Source organism: Lepisosteus oculatus, chromosome 11 (genome assembly GCF_040954835.1).
Source record: "Lepisosteus oculatus isolate fLepOcu1 chromosome 11, fLepOcu1.hap2, whole genome shotgun sequence".
Lineage (NCBI taxonomy): Eukaryota > Metazoa > Chordata > Actinopteri > Semionotiformes > Lepisosteidae > Lepisosteus > Lepisosteus oculatus.
This window is the reverse complement of record NC_090706.1, coordinates 26,301,712-26,322,853: the sequence shown is the minus strand read 5'-3', so window position 1 is coordinate 26,322,853 and position 21,142 is coordinate 26,301,712. Positions and strand designations below refer to the sequence as shown.

At 34.9% G+C, this 21,142-nt stretch overlaps 1 protein-coding gene across 4 annotated transcripts in view; it reads right to left on the bottom strand.

Annotated features, from left to right (window-relative positions):
* LOC102694607 (gamma-aminobutyric acid type A receptor subunit beta2) overlaps positions 1 to 21,142 on the bottom strand; it is an 88,911-nt gene that overhangs the window by 6,058 nt on the left and 61,711 nt on the right. For 3 of the 4 annotated variants that reach the window (XM_069195966.1, XM_069195965.1, XM_069195968.1), the window contains 4 exons: positions 8,775 to 8,912; positions 4,948 to 5,100; positions 3,011 to 3,255; positions 742 to 882 (listed from right to left, as the gene is read on the bottom strand). In XM_069195966.1, the coding sequence (XP_069052067.1) occupies positions 742 to 882; positions 3,011 to 3,255; positions 4,948 to 5,100; positions 8,775 to 8,912 (677 nt within the window). The remainder of the gene's footprint in view (positions 1 to 741; positions 883 to 3,010; positions 3,256 to 4,947; positions 5,101 to 8,774; positions 8,913 to 21,142) is intronic. The other variant, XM_069195967.1, reaches the window with a different exon arrangement.

Below are 21,142 nucleotides of genomic sequence, written 5' to 3'. Positions count from 1 at the left end.
GCATCCTCCTAGAGGTTCCATGATGAACAAATGTAGGAACCTGTACAGTAACATCAGACATAAAACTAATAATTACTTAGCATCTTTATTTCCAGGAGATAAACACTAATTTGGGTACTCTGATAATTACCTTACCTAAACCATGAACTCAAAACAAAATTGAAATATTCAGTTTATAATGAATTAATAAACTTCTGATAAATGCCTAGTTTATCTCATAATTCTCTGTTATGAAATATATCTTAAGCAAAACACCAATATTAATAACAGAAGTCTTCATAACCTGTTTCTTCTGTGAGAAACTCTGCTCAAAGAATTGGAAATATGTAAATGCTTTTAACTTGTGAACTTATCTCTCTTTTTTTGTTATTTTATGTTATTCCTGCTACACAATTTCAGCTGACCATTGCTTATTGAAAGTTTACACAGCGTATGCCTTCTCAGCTGAGACCTTCGTGGCTATTTGATAAAGTACAAAATATTTGTTTTTTAATGAATATGAAAGGCTATACAGGTTTATACAATAAACAGAACTGACAAAATACTACAAAAAGAAACTTAACATGGTCAGACACAGCTGTTAATCTGCAATGTTTTTTAAAGCTTGACATATGACATCAGTGGAGGAAAAAGACAATGATGGTTATGATAGGTCTCTAAAAAATACCTTCCATTTCTAATCAGGGGTTAATAAATGTTTATCATAATTGCTGTTTATTACTTTTATCTGTAATCCAGTACCTTATTCTTTTGCTCGCCTAGTCCTATTGCTGCATCCTCCACAAAGATCGGTTCCCACATCGAGTCATGAGCGTCAATTTCCCTCTGTTTCATTCTGGCATACAGAGCATCGTCTCTCTGAACTACATTTCCCACCAACCACTGCAAGCATACAAAGTTATCGAGTGACTTGTGTTAGTTGCTGGGAGATGTGACGCAAATGGAAAATTGAATTTAGCTGTTTTCAGAAGAGCCTTCTGCAATAAGAACCGTGTGTATGTGTGTGTGTGTGTGTTTGGATATTTAGGTTTCTGTGCCACAAAACAGAACATCGAATTTTTTCCAACATTGTGTTATAAAAATGGTGTCTTGCTGGGTAAGTGCAAGTTTTCCTACTTTTTTGTGATAGTGGCACATCATTCAGGTTTTCTGAGGAAAGTATGTTTTGTGATTGTTCACTTCTGATACATTTTTCATATTCTGTAAGCTAAATATAAATATTTTTGTTAGCATCAAATTGAAGGAATCTATAGTATTACAGGGAAGAGAATTTAGTTTGAATTGGAGCCTTCTATGTTTCTATGTATTGGTATCGATTAATACTATAAAATATTATGTGCAAAAAATAAACAAAAAGTGGAAAGACAGGAAGCCATCCTGTAAATCATTTTTAGTCTGTGAAAACTCCAGAATATGGAAATGCAAATACATCCAGTTTAATTTCTATAAAATTACAATTCTAATTATTAATCCATATTTCCACTTGTAGACTTTTCTCATCGTATTAACCACATAGTTAATATGTCAATTATGGGCTAAAGAACCAATAAATCACAAACCATCTTCATGGCTGTGGTGTTAGACATAAACTAAGCTGATGAAAAAGACATTCATTCAGCAGTCTAGAAACAGCGCTGTGCCTATGTCAAATATTAAATCAGAAACTAATCTGGGTTATATCACAAACTTGAACAATATCTCAAGTAAGAGTTTGCAATAACTGCACACTAGTTCAATGCTTAATGGCATTTTTTTATTTATCTGAGATGCCTAATGTTGGATATAACATACTGTAGATTTTACAAGAGGTCTTATAGTCTTACCAGTCTGTGGTTAATACACAAAATAAAAGTACTGGGAAAGTTTGATGCATACCAATTGATAGCTGAAAACACCCTTCACAGAAAATATCTATGTTATATTTGAGCACTGCAGCAATTACGATGTATAACAATGCTATACAGTAGATGGACAATTTTGAATGTTAAATTTTAAAAAATATATATGACTATATTTACTGTATTTATTGAGTAACATGGGTCCAGAAGATAATTTTCTGTGAAAGTATTTCATTTGACTATGAAGTGGTGTCCATCTTTTAACTTTTCCATGTCTTTTATTTTATGGCACAAATAAGCCTTTTATTTGGATGCAGTCTGGATCTGAAGAAAGTGTAACTGATCGCCTACACTATGGCAATAAGTGAACACTAGGTTAGAAAACGAACCCAATTATTTTTAAAACCTAGCACAGTTAAAAACATGTTTCTCCATAGAGCCAGGCCAGTTGTTGTCTTATAGTATATTTACATATACTATATGTAACACTTACATATTACTGGCATTTTAATTTGCAATCTGTATGTCACATGGCATAAGTTAACTACAAGGTAACTATGTTCCACCATAACAATAAAATAAAGTAAAACAGTGAATTCACAGTGAACATATGGTAAAAAAAACAGGACAAGAACGATAATTACAGCAGTGTGAGCACGTTACAAATCATGTTAAAGCAGTGTAGAAATACCACAGTATCAGTACTATAAGGAGAAATCCATGGAAACTGCAGACATACTGCACACAAACTCGATGCACACAAATAGGTAGGTAGTTGAAAAGGCTTATTTTTAATTGCATGCTGGTAAATGCTTACGAATACGCTATGTATTGGAAAATATTTAAATATTGCAAACACGTTTAAATAGATGTTTTACCCTTTTTTAATGTGTAGACTTCACCACAAATCACCTTGAATATGCAATAACAAAGTAGTGCCTTCTAATTTAATGTATTTGTTATGAAAATAAATGCAGAGACCACTTAGTCTTGACATACTGTAACTTACTTTTCAAAACGTTTATGACAATTTAAGGTTTTTATGAAAATGTGTGTCTTTATTGAAAATTACTTGTTTCTTAATAAAAAAAATGGATAAATTTAGGTAACCAAATTTTATTTACAATAAAACTGAATGAATATTCCCTATTGTGCTGAACAAAAGTTCTTACCTTGTTGGCTTCCATTCTCATTTTTTCATTATTGACAGTGGCAGCTTTCTCTGCGGCCTTCTTCTGACGCTGGGGCCCCCTTCCAAAGAAGATGTAGTTGACCAGAGCATACTCCAGCAGAGCCAAGAACACAAACACGAAGCAGCCCATCAGGTACATGTCTATGGCTTTGACATATGGGATCTTGGGAAGTGTCTCCCGCAGGTGGGTGTTAATTGTTGTCATGGTGAGCACCGTTGTGATTCCTGGAAAACACCATTTTGAATGTCTTAGCGAAAAAAAAACAAACAGAACAGAATAACTATCCACAAAACACTGACGAGCCTCTGTCAGAATTGTTCATTTGTACTTTGTGGAATCAAAAGGCAGAAGGAAACTTGAGATAATTTTTAAGAACTGTAGGGTATGATGTGTGGTTACATGGTAAAAGCCACTGCAATGTGTACATTGATGGGCAGCAAGGTAAGACGGTGAATGGTTTTGTACAGTATGTCTAGGAAATATGATTTACAGTGATTGGAAATTAAAGGAAAGATAGAAAGGGAAGTAAGTATGAAAGCTTTTGGTGTTCCCAGACTGCTCTTCAAATGGAACCAGTCAACAGAGCCAAAGTTCAGATTCATAAAACACTAGTTGTATCATCACTTGTGTGGCTATGATTCTTTATATGGTGTGGATATTAAGTGTGGACACCTGGTACATATTCCTGGCTTAGATTTATGTAAGAATTACTTGAAATGGTTTGGTCTTGTTGGCAACATGAGTGAGTTATGGCTTAAAAGGTGAATGCAAGTGTGATAGATACTGCAGAGGAAGAGGCAAAGGCACAAAAAAACTTGGTTTTGTTGGACCAAGTTGCTGATCCAGAAGATACAAATCCTCTGTGTTCCATCCAGAGGTGAGGTACAGAGCTGACCCACTGACTTTTAAAAGTGGTTAAGCAGACCAATTGATTGTGTCTGTACAAAATATAACCATCTGTAAACTAAAACTACATATATTGTAAATACTACAGTAGAGTAGAGCTTCCAAAAAAGACATTGAAAAAATATATATTCACACATATGAAAGCAAAAGTAGAAAAGTATGTACTGTATGTAGCCATTTGTCTTACAAGGGACAGTGAGTTCTTGTTTACACTTATTTTGCCAGCTGTGCACAATCAATATTTTCTCAAATTCAGGTTGATTATAATTATCTCAGCTCACAACAGTTCTACAATAACTCTTTATAATCTGGTTGCTGATCTTGTTTTGTTTATTCATTTAATATAAACCCCAACAAGAACAATCCAACAATTCCTAAATCAAAACAATTACAGTACTTGTCCGATAACACACTGACTTGTATCCTTATAAGGGTGTGGTGCCAACTTATTTTACGGGACTTCAATGCACAGAAACCTCTGTGAGCCACAGTACAAGCCAACAAAATGATCAGGGGGCTGTTACTTTTATTTTACAGTGCTGTATTTGTTAATGTTGTTTATATACATATACTGTGATTTGCTTTTAAAGAAATCTGTAATCTATTCATCCTAGAGTGAAAACCTTACTCCAATCAACATGAGTGTTCTTCAGAATGAAAGAGTCCTACAGTATGTAGAAACCATTTGCCTCCTACATTAGGATGTATCTCAAAATGCTATCAAAATTGTTCAAATTCAGAGGTGATATAGCAAACTGTGATTGGTAACAGAATGCACAATCACTAAAAGAACATCAACAGTAATAGCACCTAATAGCAAACAAAAGCAATACACAAGAAATACATGTCAAATATTGTTGAAATATAGCTTAAGTGTAATTTAAATCAAGCCACCCCAAATAAATCAGACACGTTCGATATTCTAATTTAAAAAATAACTTAGTAGTGCACATTTAAATCTTTGTGAAAGAGCAGGACATCAGTGTAAGAACTGTGATAAGAATTCATACCTAAAGCAACTCTGGCTGCTGAAGCATCGTAGTTAATCCAAAAGGACACCCAGGAGAGAATAGTGATCAGAATTGAAGGCATGTAAGTCTGCAAAATGAAGTACCCAATGTTTCTCTTCAGTTTGAAGCTGAGGGACAGCCTGGGGTAAGATCCTGTGAAAACACATTTGAACACAGACATTTCAAGTGTAAATTAATTAAAAGTAATCACAGAGGTGTGTAATTTGGGTCACGCATAATTCTACCTCCATATGGTTGTGGCGCCTCCCTGACTCTTACCCAGCCCTTACCCAGCAAAGCTTGTACGCGGTCACCACATTTTCACCTCAAGCTGTGACTGCAACCTCCAGGTGCCGTAGATAGGCTGCCATCTTTTTTTAATTGTATTTTGTATCGTAATTATTTCTTATCAAGTCACAGGTTATATACCCATCCAGGTCAATATACTGTAAATGAATGCTTTGGAGAAGTACTTATTTCCTGTCATTCTCACTTCAGAAACAGGAAGACACGAAAGGTAGTCCTTCAGGTTGGATTGTGAGATACAGTATGAGAGAGCAGTTGGATCGGCAGATCACAAGGGTGGGAGCTACACTCGGGGAGATAGAGGCAGCAATTCATTCTGTAGGCCTCAGTGGCAACATACTAGATGCCCACGTGAGGGTGAACATGGTGCAGAGATGGCCATGGGGAGGAAGAGGAGGAGGAATAAATTAATTAATAAGGAAAAAGCAGACTTCAAACTGGTGCCATGTTTAAATTTTAAAGGAGCATATACATTCTCTTTCAAACGTCTCTAATCTTCTGAATTATGTATTGTTGAGTTTTTAGAGTTAGTTGTGTGTTTTTGTTTAGTTCTACTTTCTCTTTACACATTTTTTGTGTGACAGTAGTCTTAAGTGAGTATTCTGACCAGTTATGATCGCTATATAGCTATATCGCTATATATGATCATGCCAGCAGCCATATCACCCTGCAACTCATAACTGGCAACCCACTAAAGCTAAGCAGGTGTGAGCCTGGTACTGACCAGGATGGGAGACCTCCTGGGAAAAACTAAGGTTGCTGCTGGAAGAGGTGTTAGTGGGGCCAGCAGTCCATGTGGGTCTCAATGCCCCAGTATAGTGACGGGGACACTATACTGTAAACAGGCGCCATCCTTCGGATGAGACGTAAAACCGAGGTCCTGACTCTCTGTGGTCATTAAAAATCCCAGGGTGTTTCTCGAAAAGAGTAGGGGTGTAACCCCGGTGTCCTGGCCAAACTTCCCATTGACCCTTACCAATCATGGCCTCCTAATAATCCCCATCTATGAATTGGTTTCATTACTCTGCTCTCCTCCCCACTAATAGCTGGTGTGTGGTGAGCACTCTGGCGCACTATGGCTGCAGTCGCATCATCCAGGTAGATGCTGCACACTGGTGGTAGTGGAGGAGAGTCCCCATTACTTGTAAAGCGCTTTGAGTGGAGTGTCCAGAAATGCACTATATAAGTGTAAGCAATTATTATTAATATTATTATTAATATTATTATTATTATTATTATACATTGTTGCTTATTGTTTCATTTCAATTAGACTTGTGAAGTCTATTAGTAACAGCTGAGATATATTGTAAATAAATGTTTTTAGTAATTCAACTCTGAAGTTTAAATTAACACACCACTTACAAATGAAAACTCTATGATTTTCTAACAATCATGCATTTAATTATTTATAGGGTCTGTTACCATGTTTTTCTCTATTAATGTTATTATACTCTATTAATGTTCTGTTAGTTTATTTCAGTTAATAAATCATTTAAAAACAGAATTTACAGCCACTAAAGTGTTATTGAATTGCCCCTTATAATAGGTGCAAAAAGTGAATTATTACTCAGCTTCTAAACATTAGCTATTATACTGTATAAGTAATTTTCAAGTAAGTACCCTAAACCAATTTACAGTTCATGCACCAGCTGAGAATAGAACTACAGTATGATATTTTTCATGCCAGTGTAATCTATTTATTAATAATCTATTATCAAAATTTTAAGGAGTACTTGTAGAGTATGAAAATTTGGGAAAAATGTATGGTATTAATCTTATTATGATAAAGCGATTAGTAAGCTACTGTACTACTAATTATTTACTCACTGGAAGAAATTTCAATAAAGAACACCAGAATTTACTGCCATTGAAAAACAGTAAGTTTTATCACCTACCTGTTTGTTACCAAACTAGTATCACATTATAGTTCAAATTGTACTGAGACTTGAAGGTAAACTGAATCCTATATAGAAATGTATATATGAATGTGAATGCACAAAGACAGAAGACATTTAGAAGACACAATTCAAAACAATAATGGATCTGTACCAAAATGTATTAGTCATGTAAAGTTACCAGGAAAGTACTTCAGATACAGAAAACCAAGCAAAGGCATGGAGGTGTGTGGGCAATGCTCACGCCTAATGGACAGAGCTGTAGAAAATGCTCACAAAATGACCTACTTACCCAACCAGGACGTGCTGAAATAAACCCAGTGAGTGAAGAGGGGATGAGAGAGTTATTAAATGATAACTGTTCACAGAAAACTCAAGCCTTTTCCTTTTTGTTACCTGCATTAAAGCCTCCCTTTATTAAATGGGAGGGGTGTAGCCACATTCAAAATTCAACTTTAGGTTGATGATGGTTTTACCCATGTTTATGTGCCTTTAATGAATGTATAATGTATTCTTTTGCCAAAATAGGAATATCTTAGAATTACCCAAAAAGAAAGAGATAAGATAAATTATTTGCTTCTGTTCTACAATAATGTTACCATTTGTGGAGTAATTAGCATACCTAAGAATAAGATGCCAATTAACACTGTTCACTTGTTGCCACAGAGCTGTCAATTTTTGCAAGTTTCACATGACTGTCTGTCTCACAAACCTTAATACTTTTGGCTAGTAAACCACACCTATTCAAAAATAATCAAACTAAAGAAATCATTATTAAGTCAAGAAAAGGATTTAATTACTGATTTATTTTTCTCACAGAATAAACATGTCTACAATGCATTTATTCCACTACTCTGCTTTTAGCTTCTTGCATAACATTCATGAATATGATAATTCACTTCATGAATAAATGATGACTTTAAAAAACATTCCTTAAATAACTCATGAGATTAAGCTCTGTGAACATAAGACCAACATCTTCAGAAATTCCCACAGGTGACATCAGGACTGATCAGAGTCTGAATGAGAATGAGAAGCTGCAGCTGAAGAACGACACCAACAATATGCCTGTTTCCTACTGTTAATGGCCACTTCATGTGATCACAGGAAGCATTGCAAAATATTGTGTTTCTTACTCTAGCATGAATGATTAAGTGAGAAATGACATAGCTTCAAACTGGGATGCCCAGCATACTGGTAAAGGAAGAGATACTGTACATATTAAAATGTAGCTATGTCACTTAAACATATAAAAAAAGAACAATGTTTTGAGTGAGAGGCCTACTTCACACACCTGGAGAAGGCTCCAGAACTGAAACTTTGTGGGTTGCCTTATTTCTCTTTTTATTTTTCAGAGTAGAATTTACCTCTTCTTCTTACACTAGTTTCATGTTTTTTGGTATCCTGACGGGTCCATTATCTAAAATGGAAATCCAGTATCAATCTCTTCTGTAAAACATGTAATCTAAGTATCATGTTCTTAGAAAACATATAGTTTTTTGCCTGTAACGTGGATGAAGTATAACAATAAACAATAGTGTATTTCAGGTGTGCCTTTCAATTGAGTAATGCTATTTTATACCATGAAGCTTGCTCAAAATAGAATTGGAGCAGCTTTGCAGTTACCTGTGGAGAATACAACATTCTTGGATATAAGCTTGTAGTCTACAATGGAGAACTGAGGCAGTTCTATTCTTTCAACTCCAGTCACAGCATGATCTCCCCCACGCCAGTAGAACTCAATGTCATCGGTTGTGTAGCCATCTGAGGAAAAAAACAGAAATAGGTTGCAAAGATTTATTTTGCTTGTGAGAACCACATATCATATGTAAAGTAAATTAGCAGGACTGAGACACAGTGGCTCCTTATCCAATAGATATCCTACTCAAAGAAACTCTTCTGTTACAAAAAAAAACAAGACAAATGTTTAATTCACCATTAAGGATTTTCTTCCAAATACTTGTATGTCTTCTTATATGCTAAGAGTTTAAAATACATATGTTTAAATTAAAGGGAAGTCAATAACCCCTATTACATGTTGTATCATGAGTTTTTAGTTACTGTATGTCTTAGTGTATACTTTTTAAACTCAAACTGAAAGTATACCTAAAATGAGCCAGTTGAAAAGTACTTTGACCTTGACAAGATGTTGTATTTACTTTGAAACTGAAAATATGTACAGGTACTGTACTTCTCTTTTTGTAATGTACCATATTTGACTTCTACTTAAAATAGAAGCTTATCATATTATGCACAACTTTTTGTTGTTGGGCATTTATTTCTGTTCACAGAAATCTGTACACTATGATGGACATGAACCTTTTTCTTCAGACTTAACCCTTGCAGCAATATCTCTGTCAATGTTTTCAAAAATTGTTCCAATGATCTGCTGTTTTGACTTTGAATATTGAAATACTAATTTGACCAGATGTTCTATACAATTTCTACATTGTGCTCTATTTGAACTTCAAATTTGCCTTCTATTGTATTCCATTGTCAAAAAGCTCTAAATTGCTAATTTCAGACTCAAAAGCACACTAGGAATAATCCTGGATAATTCATTTCAACATCATGGTTACCTTAAAGAGTTTTATTCACCTCAGTATATTCCAGGTGGACATTGTTATTTTACTTAAACCCTTCATACCATGTAACCCACCAGGCATGCTGTATCCATACTGTAAATGCAAACAGTTGTAGGGGTTTTGTGAATTCACTGGGACAATTTTTTAATTATGGCAGTAAATCATGGGCATTTATGGCTATTAGAAGATCAATGGTAGGAACAATCAGCAACTCACACACACGGATTCAAATACACGGAATACATTTATTAATACATAAAACTGTGCATATAAAAACATATCAGTCTGCCTGATTACAGGTGGCAGATCTTACTGTGAGGGTTACCAAAATGCAAGATATATAATCATGAAGACATACTTAACAAGGAATATGCATTCAGTATACCATTCAGCTATACCATTTCATTAATCAGTCTCATGAATATACATTTTACACTAGATACTCAAAAGTAAGTACATTACACTTGTGCTGAGAAACAGATTTAATTCTCGAGGTAGCAATGTAGAATATCGGGCTACTTATCCAGATACGGATATGTGTTTACCGGGGCACGGACACAAAGACCAGCTGGCAGGCTCTGTCGTAGGCTCTGTCGGGCGTCCTCAGGCCCGGTTCTGGCTCGGTGCCAAACCAGTCCTGGTGCAGCTCCGAGTCGTGGAAGAAGGAAGGAGAGATTTCCGCTGCTGTAGCGCTAGACAGCATTCTTTCCATGGCTCTACTAATAACGTGGCTGAATAGTAGTTCTCTGTGCACAGGGGGTAACTGCAGTCCAAGCAAACACTCTTTGGGGAGGAAGGAACTCAGTTCGCCTCCGGCGTAGTGCTACTGCTGAATAAAACCTTATTCAGATTGTAGACAAAGAGTCCTACTGTATGTCGCACCAGTGATCAGACGGGTGTTCATGATGGGGCCAACGATTCATGAGGGCTGCTGCAAGGAAAACTGGGCAGATCTGTCATTGCGTATGGGCTTCCTCCAGCCTAGCGCTTGGAACAAGTGCGAGTCCCAGCACTCTACCAGACAACACTGCCAGTCATGTGATTGTCCATGTTGAGCACGAGAACAGACAGAGGAGCAAGGTCTGAGGCCTGTGCATCGCCTTTTAATGGGGAACAATACAGCTGTTGATTGGTTGAGAGTTTGGCGGGCATTCGGGATCCACATGCCCTGCAGGTTCCTGATTGCTTGGTCATTTCTAGGGATAAGTAACAATCAACTCTGTCCCTAGGAATCCAGATGTTCCTAAGAATCTCAGAGACAGATATGGGCATTGATCATGATAGCTGAGCTGCCTATTGGTTCCTTGTCAGTAAGAAAACACTTTAAATCAGAAACCACATGGAATGGCCTCTGTGTGTCCTGAACCACAGAGATGAGAGAGAGGGGCCTCTGGAAGAGGCACAGCAACACTTAATTCTGTCTTATTAATAAGCATTGCTGCTACATAGTAAAACAGGTAAACATTCCTTTTCATGACTTTCACATTTTAATTGGAAAATAAAAAAGGAGTAAACATTCCGTGCTTTTTTAAATGAACTGTTGTTTGTTGTTTCACATTTAAACACTTTTTAGTGCAGCACAAAACAAATTGTTTCAGGAGATGAGGGGCATAAAAAGGGATTATGTTTATAACTGGGAGAAGCATGCCGAGACAAAAATAAACCGATATTTACCAAACTTTTCATGACAGACAAAAAACGATCTAAAATCCACCTTTTTAGAGAAGGGTTGGACAGCTTCATAAAAATATAAAACACATACACAAAGATTAAAAACTATTTGCAAAAAAGGTACCTTCCCATCAAATATAAACTCACCAACTTTATCCCTCACATTGAAGATGACATTGTCTTATCTATGAAACCATATGTTCAATGCTTTGGGATGATGTACTGTACCATGAATGTGGTTATACAGAATAAAGTTTGCTGTTGTAATTATTACAACAGAAGAAACACAGCACAGATCTTCTCTTTAAAATATGTGAACAAATAATAATATCCTATATCAGACAAAAGACATTTATATCAAATTACATTCACACCAAATATAATCAGGAGGCAATGCATTTTTTAACTCAAGCGTTTTAACTTCAAACTGGTAGAACTGAATCTTAAGGATAGGTTTGTTCATTTGTAGATGGCTAGTTTGGATATTTAATCAAACATTTCCTTTATATCTTTCACATACTGTGGAATCCATGTATACATTATCAGCAAGATGCTCCTTCCTTGTAAGGGATGTAATAAACCAGAGCTCATACTGGAATAAACAGGGCACACTGAGGGACTACACCTTGTATGAGGTGTCATTCCATCAAAGGGCACACACTTAGGGATAGGTTAGTGATGTTGAAAAAATAACCACTTGACTCCAACACATGGAAAGAAAGGAGACTGGAATTGAACCTAGGACCTGCAAGAGGTGAGGCAGAGGAATAGAAATTGGCAATATAAATTAGACCTATAAAGATGTCATTTTGAGATTTTATAAAGACTTTTTTTATAAAGGGTTTCTTTAAAGTCTTTTTTCTTTGTAAAACTGAAGGGTTGCTAAACTCGATTTTGTAAGAACACCCAGCTGTGCAACGATCCATTCAAGTTCTGTAAAGATAGCAGTCATTTAATCTATTTTAATTCTAATCAAGTACAAAACCTATATCACAAAATCACAACACATTTAAATTTAATTATTTTCTTATCATGTTTTATTATATTGTATGTATTCACATGTGTATATAAAAGTAGACAGATGTATTTATGAATTACAATCTAAAGAAAATGGCCAAAGAATTTTAAAAGAATCACATTACAATGTGCATGAACAAGGTATAGTATTGAAATGGAAAAACATTAATGGATGAGATTTGGGGAGTAACAAAGAAAAAGTATTCTGTACTGTACATCGTATACAGTACATCAATTTTATGTGTGTATGGCTTCATTGAGCTTATCATTGCAAATGTCTCTCCTACAGCTGTTGCAAGTAAACTACAGTAGATGATATGCATGTGAATAAAGGACGATTCCTGGTAAAACATAAGTAATGTTATCATTAAGATAACATTTTGTAATCCTACTTAACAGGGGTTTCAGGATTTTAAATCCACTACCAAAGTAGTTATCCTTCCAATCCATGTGCAATTCAACTACTGCCCTAATTTTTCAAATGTTACTATAAATAGAAAGAAATGCATCTAACATCTGCCCTTCCACATTTAGAGATAGCCAGGAAATTATTATTTGTTTGGTTTTTCACATTGGAGGCTATTAAGTATGTTGTTGCATGCTGAAAGGAAAAGAAAAGAAAGAGACATTCAGCATGGAATAGACCTTTACCTGTTCCTTTGCAGCCTACCCATGCTAATGCAGCTACCCACTTGAACTTCTTCAACCCATTTCTGGGACCCACTATGCCTTCTGCTAAATCTTTTTCTAGATCTCTTCATCATTCCTTCTCCTCCTTCTAAATTCCTAAAGGATTTTGTTTGAAATGTAACACCTTTTCCTTTAACACGGACACCACCCAGACTACCATTAAGAGACTTCTTCAACTATTTTACAAGAAACTCACACACCTGGCGAAGCTTCCACAGCTGAAATATTGTGTCTCTTTTCTTTTCCTTTCAGCATGGAATAAAAATTTACTTTTTCCTTTGCAGCCTACACGTGCTGACAGTTACCTACTTGAACGTATATATGTTGGTAACCTACTGTACAGTAAAATCACAAGGCACCAAAGGGGGGAAAAGCTTGCATTTTGTGTGAATGATATTGCTTTCAATTTCTGACTTTTACAGAACATTTTAACACTTTTACAGATTTGCATTTTCCGTGCATGCTGTGTGCATTGTAAAGATACATCTCAGGTGTAAAATATGAAGTAAGTATAATTTATGCTATACAGTGACAATGAAGAAATGGCACGAGCTTTTAAATTCACGTGCATTTTAAATTCTAAAAATTGAAAACTTTGGAAAAAATGAAAATTAATATTTCTTAAAAGTACCTTTTCAAACAACATATTTAGAATTATACTGTATGAAAATTCTGACAGACCTTAATATGTTTCTAAGGATAAAATAATCATATTATTATTTTATTTTAAACTAATGCAGTGAACAAAATGTTTTCCGATGTACAGGCTGTTGTTACTTCTACGGTGTACCAACAAATACTGCAACAAATCATCAAATTTTAACTTCATTTGGTCTGCCTCTCATTCACTCCATTCTATCTGTATTATTGAGTCTGACATTGTAAATTATCATCTTCCCCCTAGATTTCTGTCATCATTACTTAGCCTTCTATAAAAATATATCAGTTATTTACCTTCAACTAAGTCAGTAATAAAGCAGGGGGATCAGAGACTGTTTTAATGGAGGGAACCAACTTCAACCACCACAATTTTTACTGAGTCAGTCCCTCCTGAGGCAGAGGTTGCAATGTTACTGTATGTTCACTGGAATGCCAGCCTTGATAATATTAAACTATACTTACAACTCTTTTTGAGCTAATGGAAAAGATTTACTCCATATAGTCTAGGAAAACCAAAAAAAGATACCCAGCAGAATTGGCAGGTGATGCTATTCCTAGAGGCCTGTTTACTGCTCAGTCTTTCTTACCTGTCATACTGTATATGATAACCAAGTTTTATTCTAAACATTAAAATATGCATCATGCAATAATCATACCTATAATATTTTAGTCCTAATTGATAATAGTAAAAAAACATCTAGAATGATCTAGAGGAAAATAAATATGTTTTATTAATTAAATAATAAGATACAGTGAAAGAGTGGGGAATGCTAAATTTATTTTAAAGGAGAATGTTTGTTGTACATTTTACATTGAAAAACATCGAACTTCATGAATCACTGTGAAATTAATTTCATTCTTATCCTGCTGTAGATAGATGTTTCTTATTAGATATTAATTCATTAATGGATTCCATTTATATTATGGTTTTCATCTGAAACAATTTTACATTATGGCAGTATTTTACATATGGCACCCATAACTGATTGATACACAGCAGCCATTTTGCACCAGCAGTCGTCCTACCACCCAGCAGATCAGGTAGAGATGACAGAAACAGGTACTTTTACAAACAGATCTTTAATGGCCAAATGTTCAGGGCACTGATCATACAGTAGGTCTCCTCTGAAAGACAGCACCTCTTGCAGGAGAAAGAGGAAAAGTACCACCTACAGCTCCACAAAAACCACATCAGACAGATTCAGATAACTGAATTTTGCCTTTAATATACTAATAATTTAATATTTAATATACTAATAATGTAAGTTACTGGGCTTTGAACCCACTAACTTCAGTATAATCCACATTTAAAAAAATGCTGTACATTTCAGTCTTAGGAAAAGTATTGTAAGGATCACATAGACTAGAACAATATGTTTATCTTTGTGTTTATCTAAGTTACTTTGTGAAGTGGGTGTTTTGGGTCCAGTGAATAAAATAAATGATTGAGTTTATTCCAGATGGTTAAACTATTCCCATATATGGGAATTTGCTTCTGCTTGTTGTAAAGTACACATCAATGTTTTATGGTGTCTTTCTGAAATTTCTTTAATCACATTTCTGGTGTCTAATTAAATGGAATTCAAATTTAGCAAATGAGAACTAGACGTCCACATAAAGTTGCCAAATGTAAACCCTTTTTTATCTGAATTTGAAAAGCTCTTGTTGTACAGAATGTATGTATCTAGAACAGTAACATAACATCCTGGGGCTAATTTTTCCATATTTCCTCTAGGTGGAAACAATCTTGAATTAAAAAAGAGTGATCTGAACCTCTGTAGCAAAACATTTTAAAAATAAGTCAGATATTCTCAAATCCAACATTCTTTGTGAACAGCTGTTTATTGACACCTACTTTGGATATGTTATTTGAAGCATTTGAAGGTGGCCGATTGTACACGGTTATCATTACCTCTAGCCTTTTTTCTTAATATCAGAATAGTTTTGAAAAGGATAAATTAAACATTTTATATGCTAAACCACAAAAAAGTAGACAGAAATACCAATGTAAGCATGCGTCAATTCTGTCAATGACCTGGTGCTCATATTTTGAGGGCAATAATTTTTATTTTGGATTGCTTCACAATACTTCTCAAACAGCAATCCCATGAAAGAAATCAACACAAAAAACCGCCAAAGCCTTTCAGATGCTTAAAATACATATATACATTATAACTTTCAAGTCTCACTCCATCAACAAGTTTTTAATACAAGAAAAAAACATACATTTAGGACTGCATGCTAAAAATGCTGCCTCATACATTCTCTTACAGGACAATGTGCATTTTACTGTCTATTCACATAACGAAAAGCATACAGTGCATTACAAATGTTAGCTACTGTGGAAGGAATGCGGTGAAATGGCTGTTCCAATATATTCAATATGGAAGAGGTAGCATCATCGGTCCTCAGTTTTGCTCTATATTGTTCTCTTCATTTTTCACATTACCCATATATTATAGACCATAATTCAGGTAGCATACTGTAGCTATGTGTAGGTGTACACTATGTCTTTTATTGGAAACAGACAGAGCTACAGTACATAGTTATAGAATGTGATTATCTTGAAAAAAAATCTGGTTTAATGATAATAATAATTCTAGTGTTGGTGGCCCAACAGATCCACAAAAGACACAATCTCCATTGACATACACACTGCCCTATCCCATCTGGATCAAAAGAACACGTACAGTACACTACTATTTATCAACTTTAGCTCAGCTTTTAACACCGTCATTCCAGAGAAACTAGTGAAGAAACTCAGCGCACTGGGTCTTGACACCACCCTCTGCAACTGGATTCTGGACTTCCTGACAGTCTCTCTCACCTACAATCTGAACCCTTACAGTGCCTTCTCTCTTTATCAAAACTCAAACACACGTTGAAATCTACCTCTACCTCACATGTTCACTCCCCATAATTTTCTATCCTTTATTTCATTCTGTTGATATATGATTTTGCACAACTGATGTTGTTTTGTACATTGCCTGCTGTCTCTGTCTTTCTTTTCTTATACAATTGTATTGTTGTGTTTTTGTACTACTTACCATCTGAGAGCTAGCTAAATAGCATTTCGTTATACCATATACCTGTATATACCTGTATAAGACTATAATGAACTTGAATTTGAACTTGAATTTTTTCTTTTGTGTTTTTTAAGCAAATGTTCATTGTAAAGAATATTGCTTTGATAGAACAATCTGTATTTTGTACAGCTTGTGTTATGGCCTTTTTAAAAAGCATTTAAAAAATAGCACAATAACTCTTACATGGATGTGTTGAAGCCCCCAAATAGAATACGTACTGTATTCTAAAACAGCCTATTACTGTATGTTATTGTGGAAAAGGGAACCTTAGTGAACTGTTCTGATAAGCGTTTCAATATCCAGGTTTTCAATTTGATAAAGTGCAAAATGGCCAATACAATGGGTTCTAGAACAAAAAACTACATTTTCTTTGGCTGCATTCTTTGAAGAAAATGGTATTCTTTTTCAAAAGGCCAGTTTTTGAACAAACAGCAAAAAGATGACCTTATACACTACATGCTTCTAGTTACAGGTCTTGAAGATGACAAGTTTATTTGTAATACAGACAGAGTGACAGACTGAGAAAACAACTGTCGCATGGCCAGACTGATTGGCCTCAATAAAAAAATTCTAGGTACTTTCCAAATGAAGAATGCCATTTCTTTACATATGTATGCTTGAGACTAATTGCTCCTTGCTCCCCCAATTTAGTAAAAGAAGACAGGTACTTCTGAACATATATCAAATGGAAAATAATATTATGTCAGAGTTACTGGTGTATAAAAAAGGATTGAATAAAGCTAGGTTTATTTTCTTTATAGTCAATTGATAGTGGTGGCTTTTATAATACATATAAAAATCAGCATATTTTGTTTTATGTGTAAATACACATTTAGTGCACACAAAAACCTAAGAAAGGTTAGAAAAATAGTATTTCTCGCTTCTTGCTCATTTTGTTTTTAGCGGACAATTGTTCCAGAGATGTTGTCCATCTTTTTCTAGAAGGATTTCAAGTAATGTGTTTCAACAATGGCTTGACAGTTTGTTCTTCTTGATTTCAATTTTCACATCTGTATTTTATGTACTGTAGCTTAATGGTTGTTCCTGAAGTTTTCCTTTGGGTTGGCTTTGTCAGTACCTTTCAGGATTTTAACCTCTTCTTTGATGTCTCCCTGTAGTCTCTTCTGCTCAAGTCTAAAAAGTCTTAATTCCTTTCACCTCCTGTTTGTGTATGGCATTCCTTAAAACCAGGAACTAAGCTTTGAACTGATTCAAGCAGCAGATCCCCTTATAACTGATGTCCAAAGCTGTAATATAATATTCTAAATGAGGATTTTATGCATTGTATAATTTAAACATAATTTTATTTGGAATGTGAAGTTGAATCCAGCTGTGACATTTTAGATTTATATAAAAAAAATAAAGTGTTTCACATACTCTGAAAAATGATAGCCATGTGGATGTCTTAGACAAGCCTAATTTTGAGTAATTGAATAAAAGAATGTAGCTCACTAGGTGATAACATACCAGTTGAATAAAATTTGGATGATGCCACTAACTTGTCCTTTCTCTCTTTCTGTTATAGTTATAGTTCTGTTATAGTGCTGCCCTGTTATTTCCTAGATTTTTATGTTGTTAACTTTTGTATTAAATGAATAAATATCTAAAGTAAATGTAACTTTAGTAATTTATTAAAAGTAAGGTGTTAAAATATTAAATGCTACAATGGCATAGCCCTTTTGAAATAAAGTGTCATGGAAAAAATTGTTTGAATTATTTCTGTCTTTTATTTTCAAAATGAATGCTTCTCTGTGTCACGCCCTCTGCAGCCAGAGGGCGCTCCTTCTCTGTCCTGTCCCCAGTTTCCGGTCTGCTGTCCTTCCTGTCCCTCTCTTTCCCTTGGGCTATATATTTCCGGGTCTTGCACTCTGTCCTTGCTCAGCATTGACGTTCGGCTGTCCTGAGACCCGTTTCTATACAGCATTCCTGAACTCTTTGCACTAATGAGCCCGGGCCTTTTTCCCGTCTCGCTGCTATGCATATGGGTCTTTTTCCTCTCTCCTGTTCCCCATGGTTAGTCCCTTTGGACGTCCATGACACTCTGCTTTTCAGGTATGTGAAAATGTGACTGCATTTCATTTAGTTAGCTTTACTTTTTCTGTATATTATATTACTCAATTGGCATTTTCCTTTTAGGTTTGCCTTCATTTACAAGAAACTGAATAAGACTGATACTGAAAATTTCAGTATCATTTCATCTGACAAGCATTATGTCAACCTTTCGTCAAATAACCAAAATGGATATAAAGTTTTTTCTAAAACCTTTAATTACAAAACAAAAGTATCTAGATATATTTTATCTTAACAAAATAGTTTACAAAAAACTGTTAGTAACAGAATGTACCTTATCTTGTCACTATGCATTTGGAATAAATTACTCAAATCTCCTTCCAGGAAACATACATGTAAAAGATTATTACTATTTATCAAAAAGATAAATACAATAAGGCTAACCAACTTAATATGGCCTATTCCTTACAAATTATTTCAACAACATTGTCCTACAACATCATTCTGCTCCTCCACTAATCCATTTATTCCAAAATAAGTTAGGATTTTTGTTAATTTCTGGTGAGCACCATGCAAATATAATTATAACACAAATGTAGAAAATGACTACCTTTTAGAGACATTTACAGTAGTGGTTAAAATTAAATTGGAAGTTAAATGTCCAAATTTCAATTATGTCCTCAGGCCTGATATTAACATGGTCCCTAATGACATATAACACAAGTGATAGACCGCAGAGTTATGTCAGTATGCCACAAAAATATGTGGAGGTGAATATCACAATGGAAATAAAACTGAAATGGAACATTAGGCTGTGGATCCTTCTTCAGGTGGGATGAGGGAGGGTGAGAGCAGAAATATATGGGGAAAAAAACATTTTAATGCCATTCCCAGCAGCAAACGAAAATATAAAATCACTTCGTACCTAAATCTAGTATTAAAATGCAGTTAAATAAGGGTAATAAACTATTTTTTCTTTCTTTATATTATATTATTATAATGCAACACAACAATATTTTAGTTCATTCACTTGTTTTTGTGGACTTGCTGTCTCCTTTTCCTCTTGTGTCTAAATAGTTGTGTTTGTCAAATATCACTTGACAGACGGTCCTAATTGTGTCTTTTTAATGTGTTTTCTGGTCCTAATATTTTAGCTACATTCCCCTTTATACTGCATATGTATCTCTGACATGTTTGCTGACAGGGCTATCAACTTACAGCCTGATCTAGTTGGATTTCAGAAGCCAAGCAACTTAGAAGGAAAGCAGACTCCTTCTAGACCAGAAGTACTGATCCAGTGTCTGACAGAAGACACTGTGATGTAGGAGGTACCATCAGAGATGTAAAAGTTCTGTTCATTAAAGATCCTATGGCACTATTTATAAAAGTAGGGGAGTTGACCTCAGTGTCCTGGGTAACTATTACTCTATGCTTGCCAGGTACCTTGGTCTGGCCGAGGTAAACCCCACACTAAATTCAATTTTTCATATCTCCCCCTGATCTTATATCTAGTGGGACTGCAGATGTACAGTAGGGTGGTTGCTGCATCACCAGGCTTCTAGTAGGTCCCCTTTACATGTAAAGCAATTCTGAATCTTTTGGGATGAAAAGCACTACATAAATGTAATTAGTTACTATTAGAAGTACAGTAATCTTATTTACACAAGTGATAGCTCTGAGCAATACAGAATGTATTTCAGAACTGTGGAAGTGCTAAGTACTGAATATTTTGTTTGACAGAATATGTTATATAAAAGTGATAACCTGGCCCTGATGACATATTGCTAAAACCATCAAATATTTTCAAATCAGGCTTTCGTGGACTGCAAAGTTTATTCAAAGAGAACTGATTCTTCACTAACATAAATATGACAGGGTTTATTATCATCATCTGACAGCCGTGCTTGAATCTTTCATTTGCATTACTACCTTTTCAGAGGTTTATTTTTTCAATATCGATTTCACTATGGTTTACAAGTTACAAAAATATTTGTCATATTTTAAGTATGTGTTTTTTTTATAAAAGTTGACTAACAATGACCCCTAAATTAAGACATCAACTTGCAGCACAGCACATTTGATAGGTTTTACAGTAGATCTATATTGTACTGTACATCTTATAAATTTCAATTTACTGTAATGCAATTCACTGCAAACAGTGATTTAAGCTTTGTTTTTAATGGGTTATAGAACCTATTATGATGTCATCAGTCATTACAAGGATCATTAACAAAAAAAAATGGAAAACAAAAGGGAGGCATGGCGATGCAGTGGT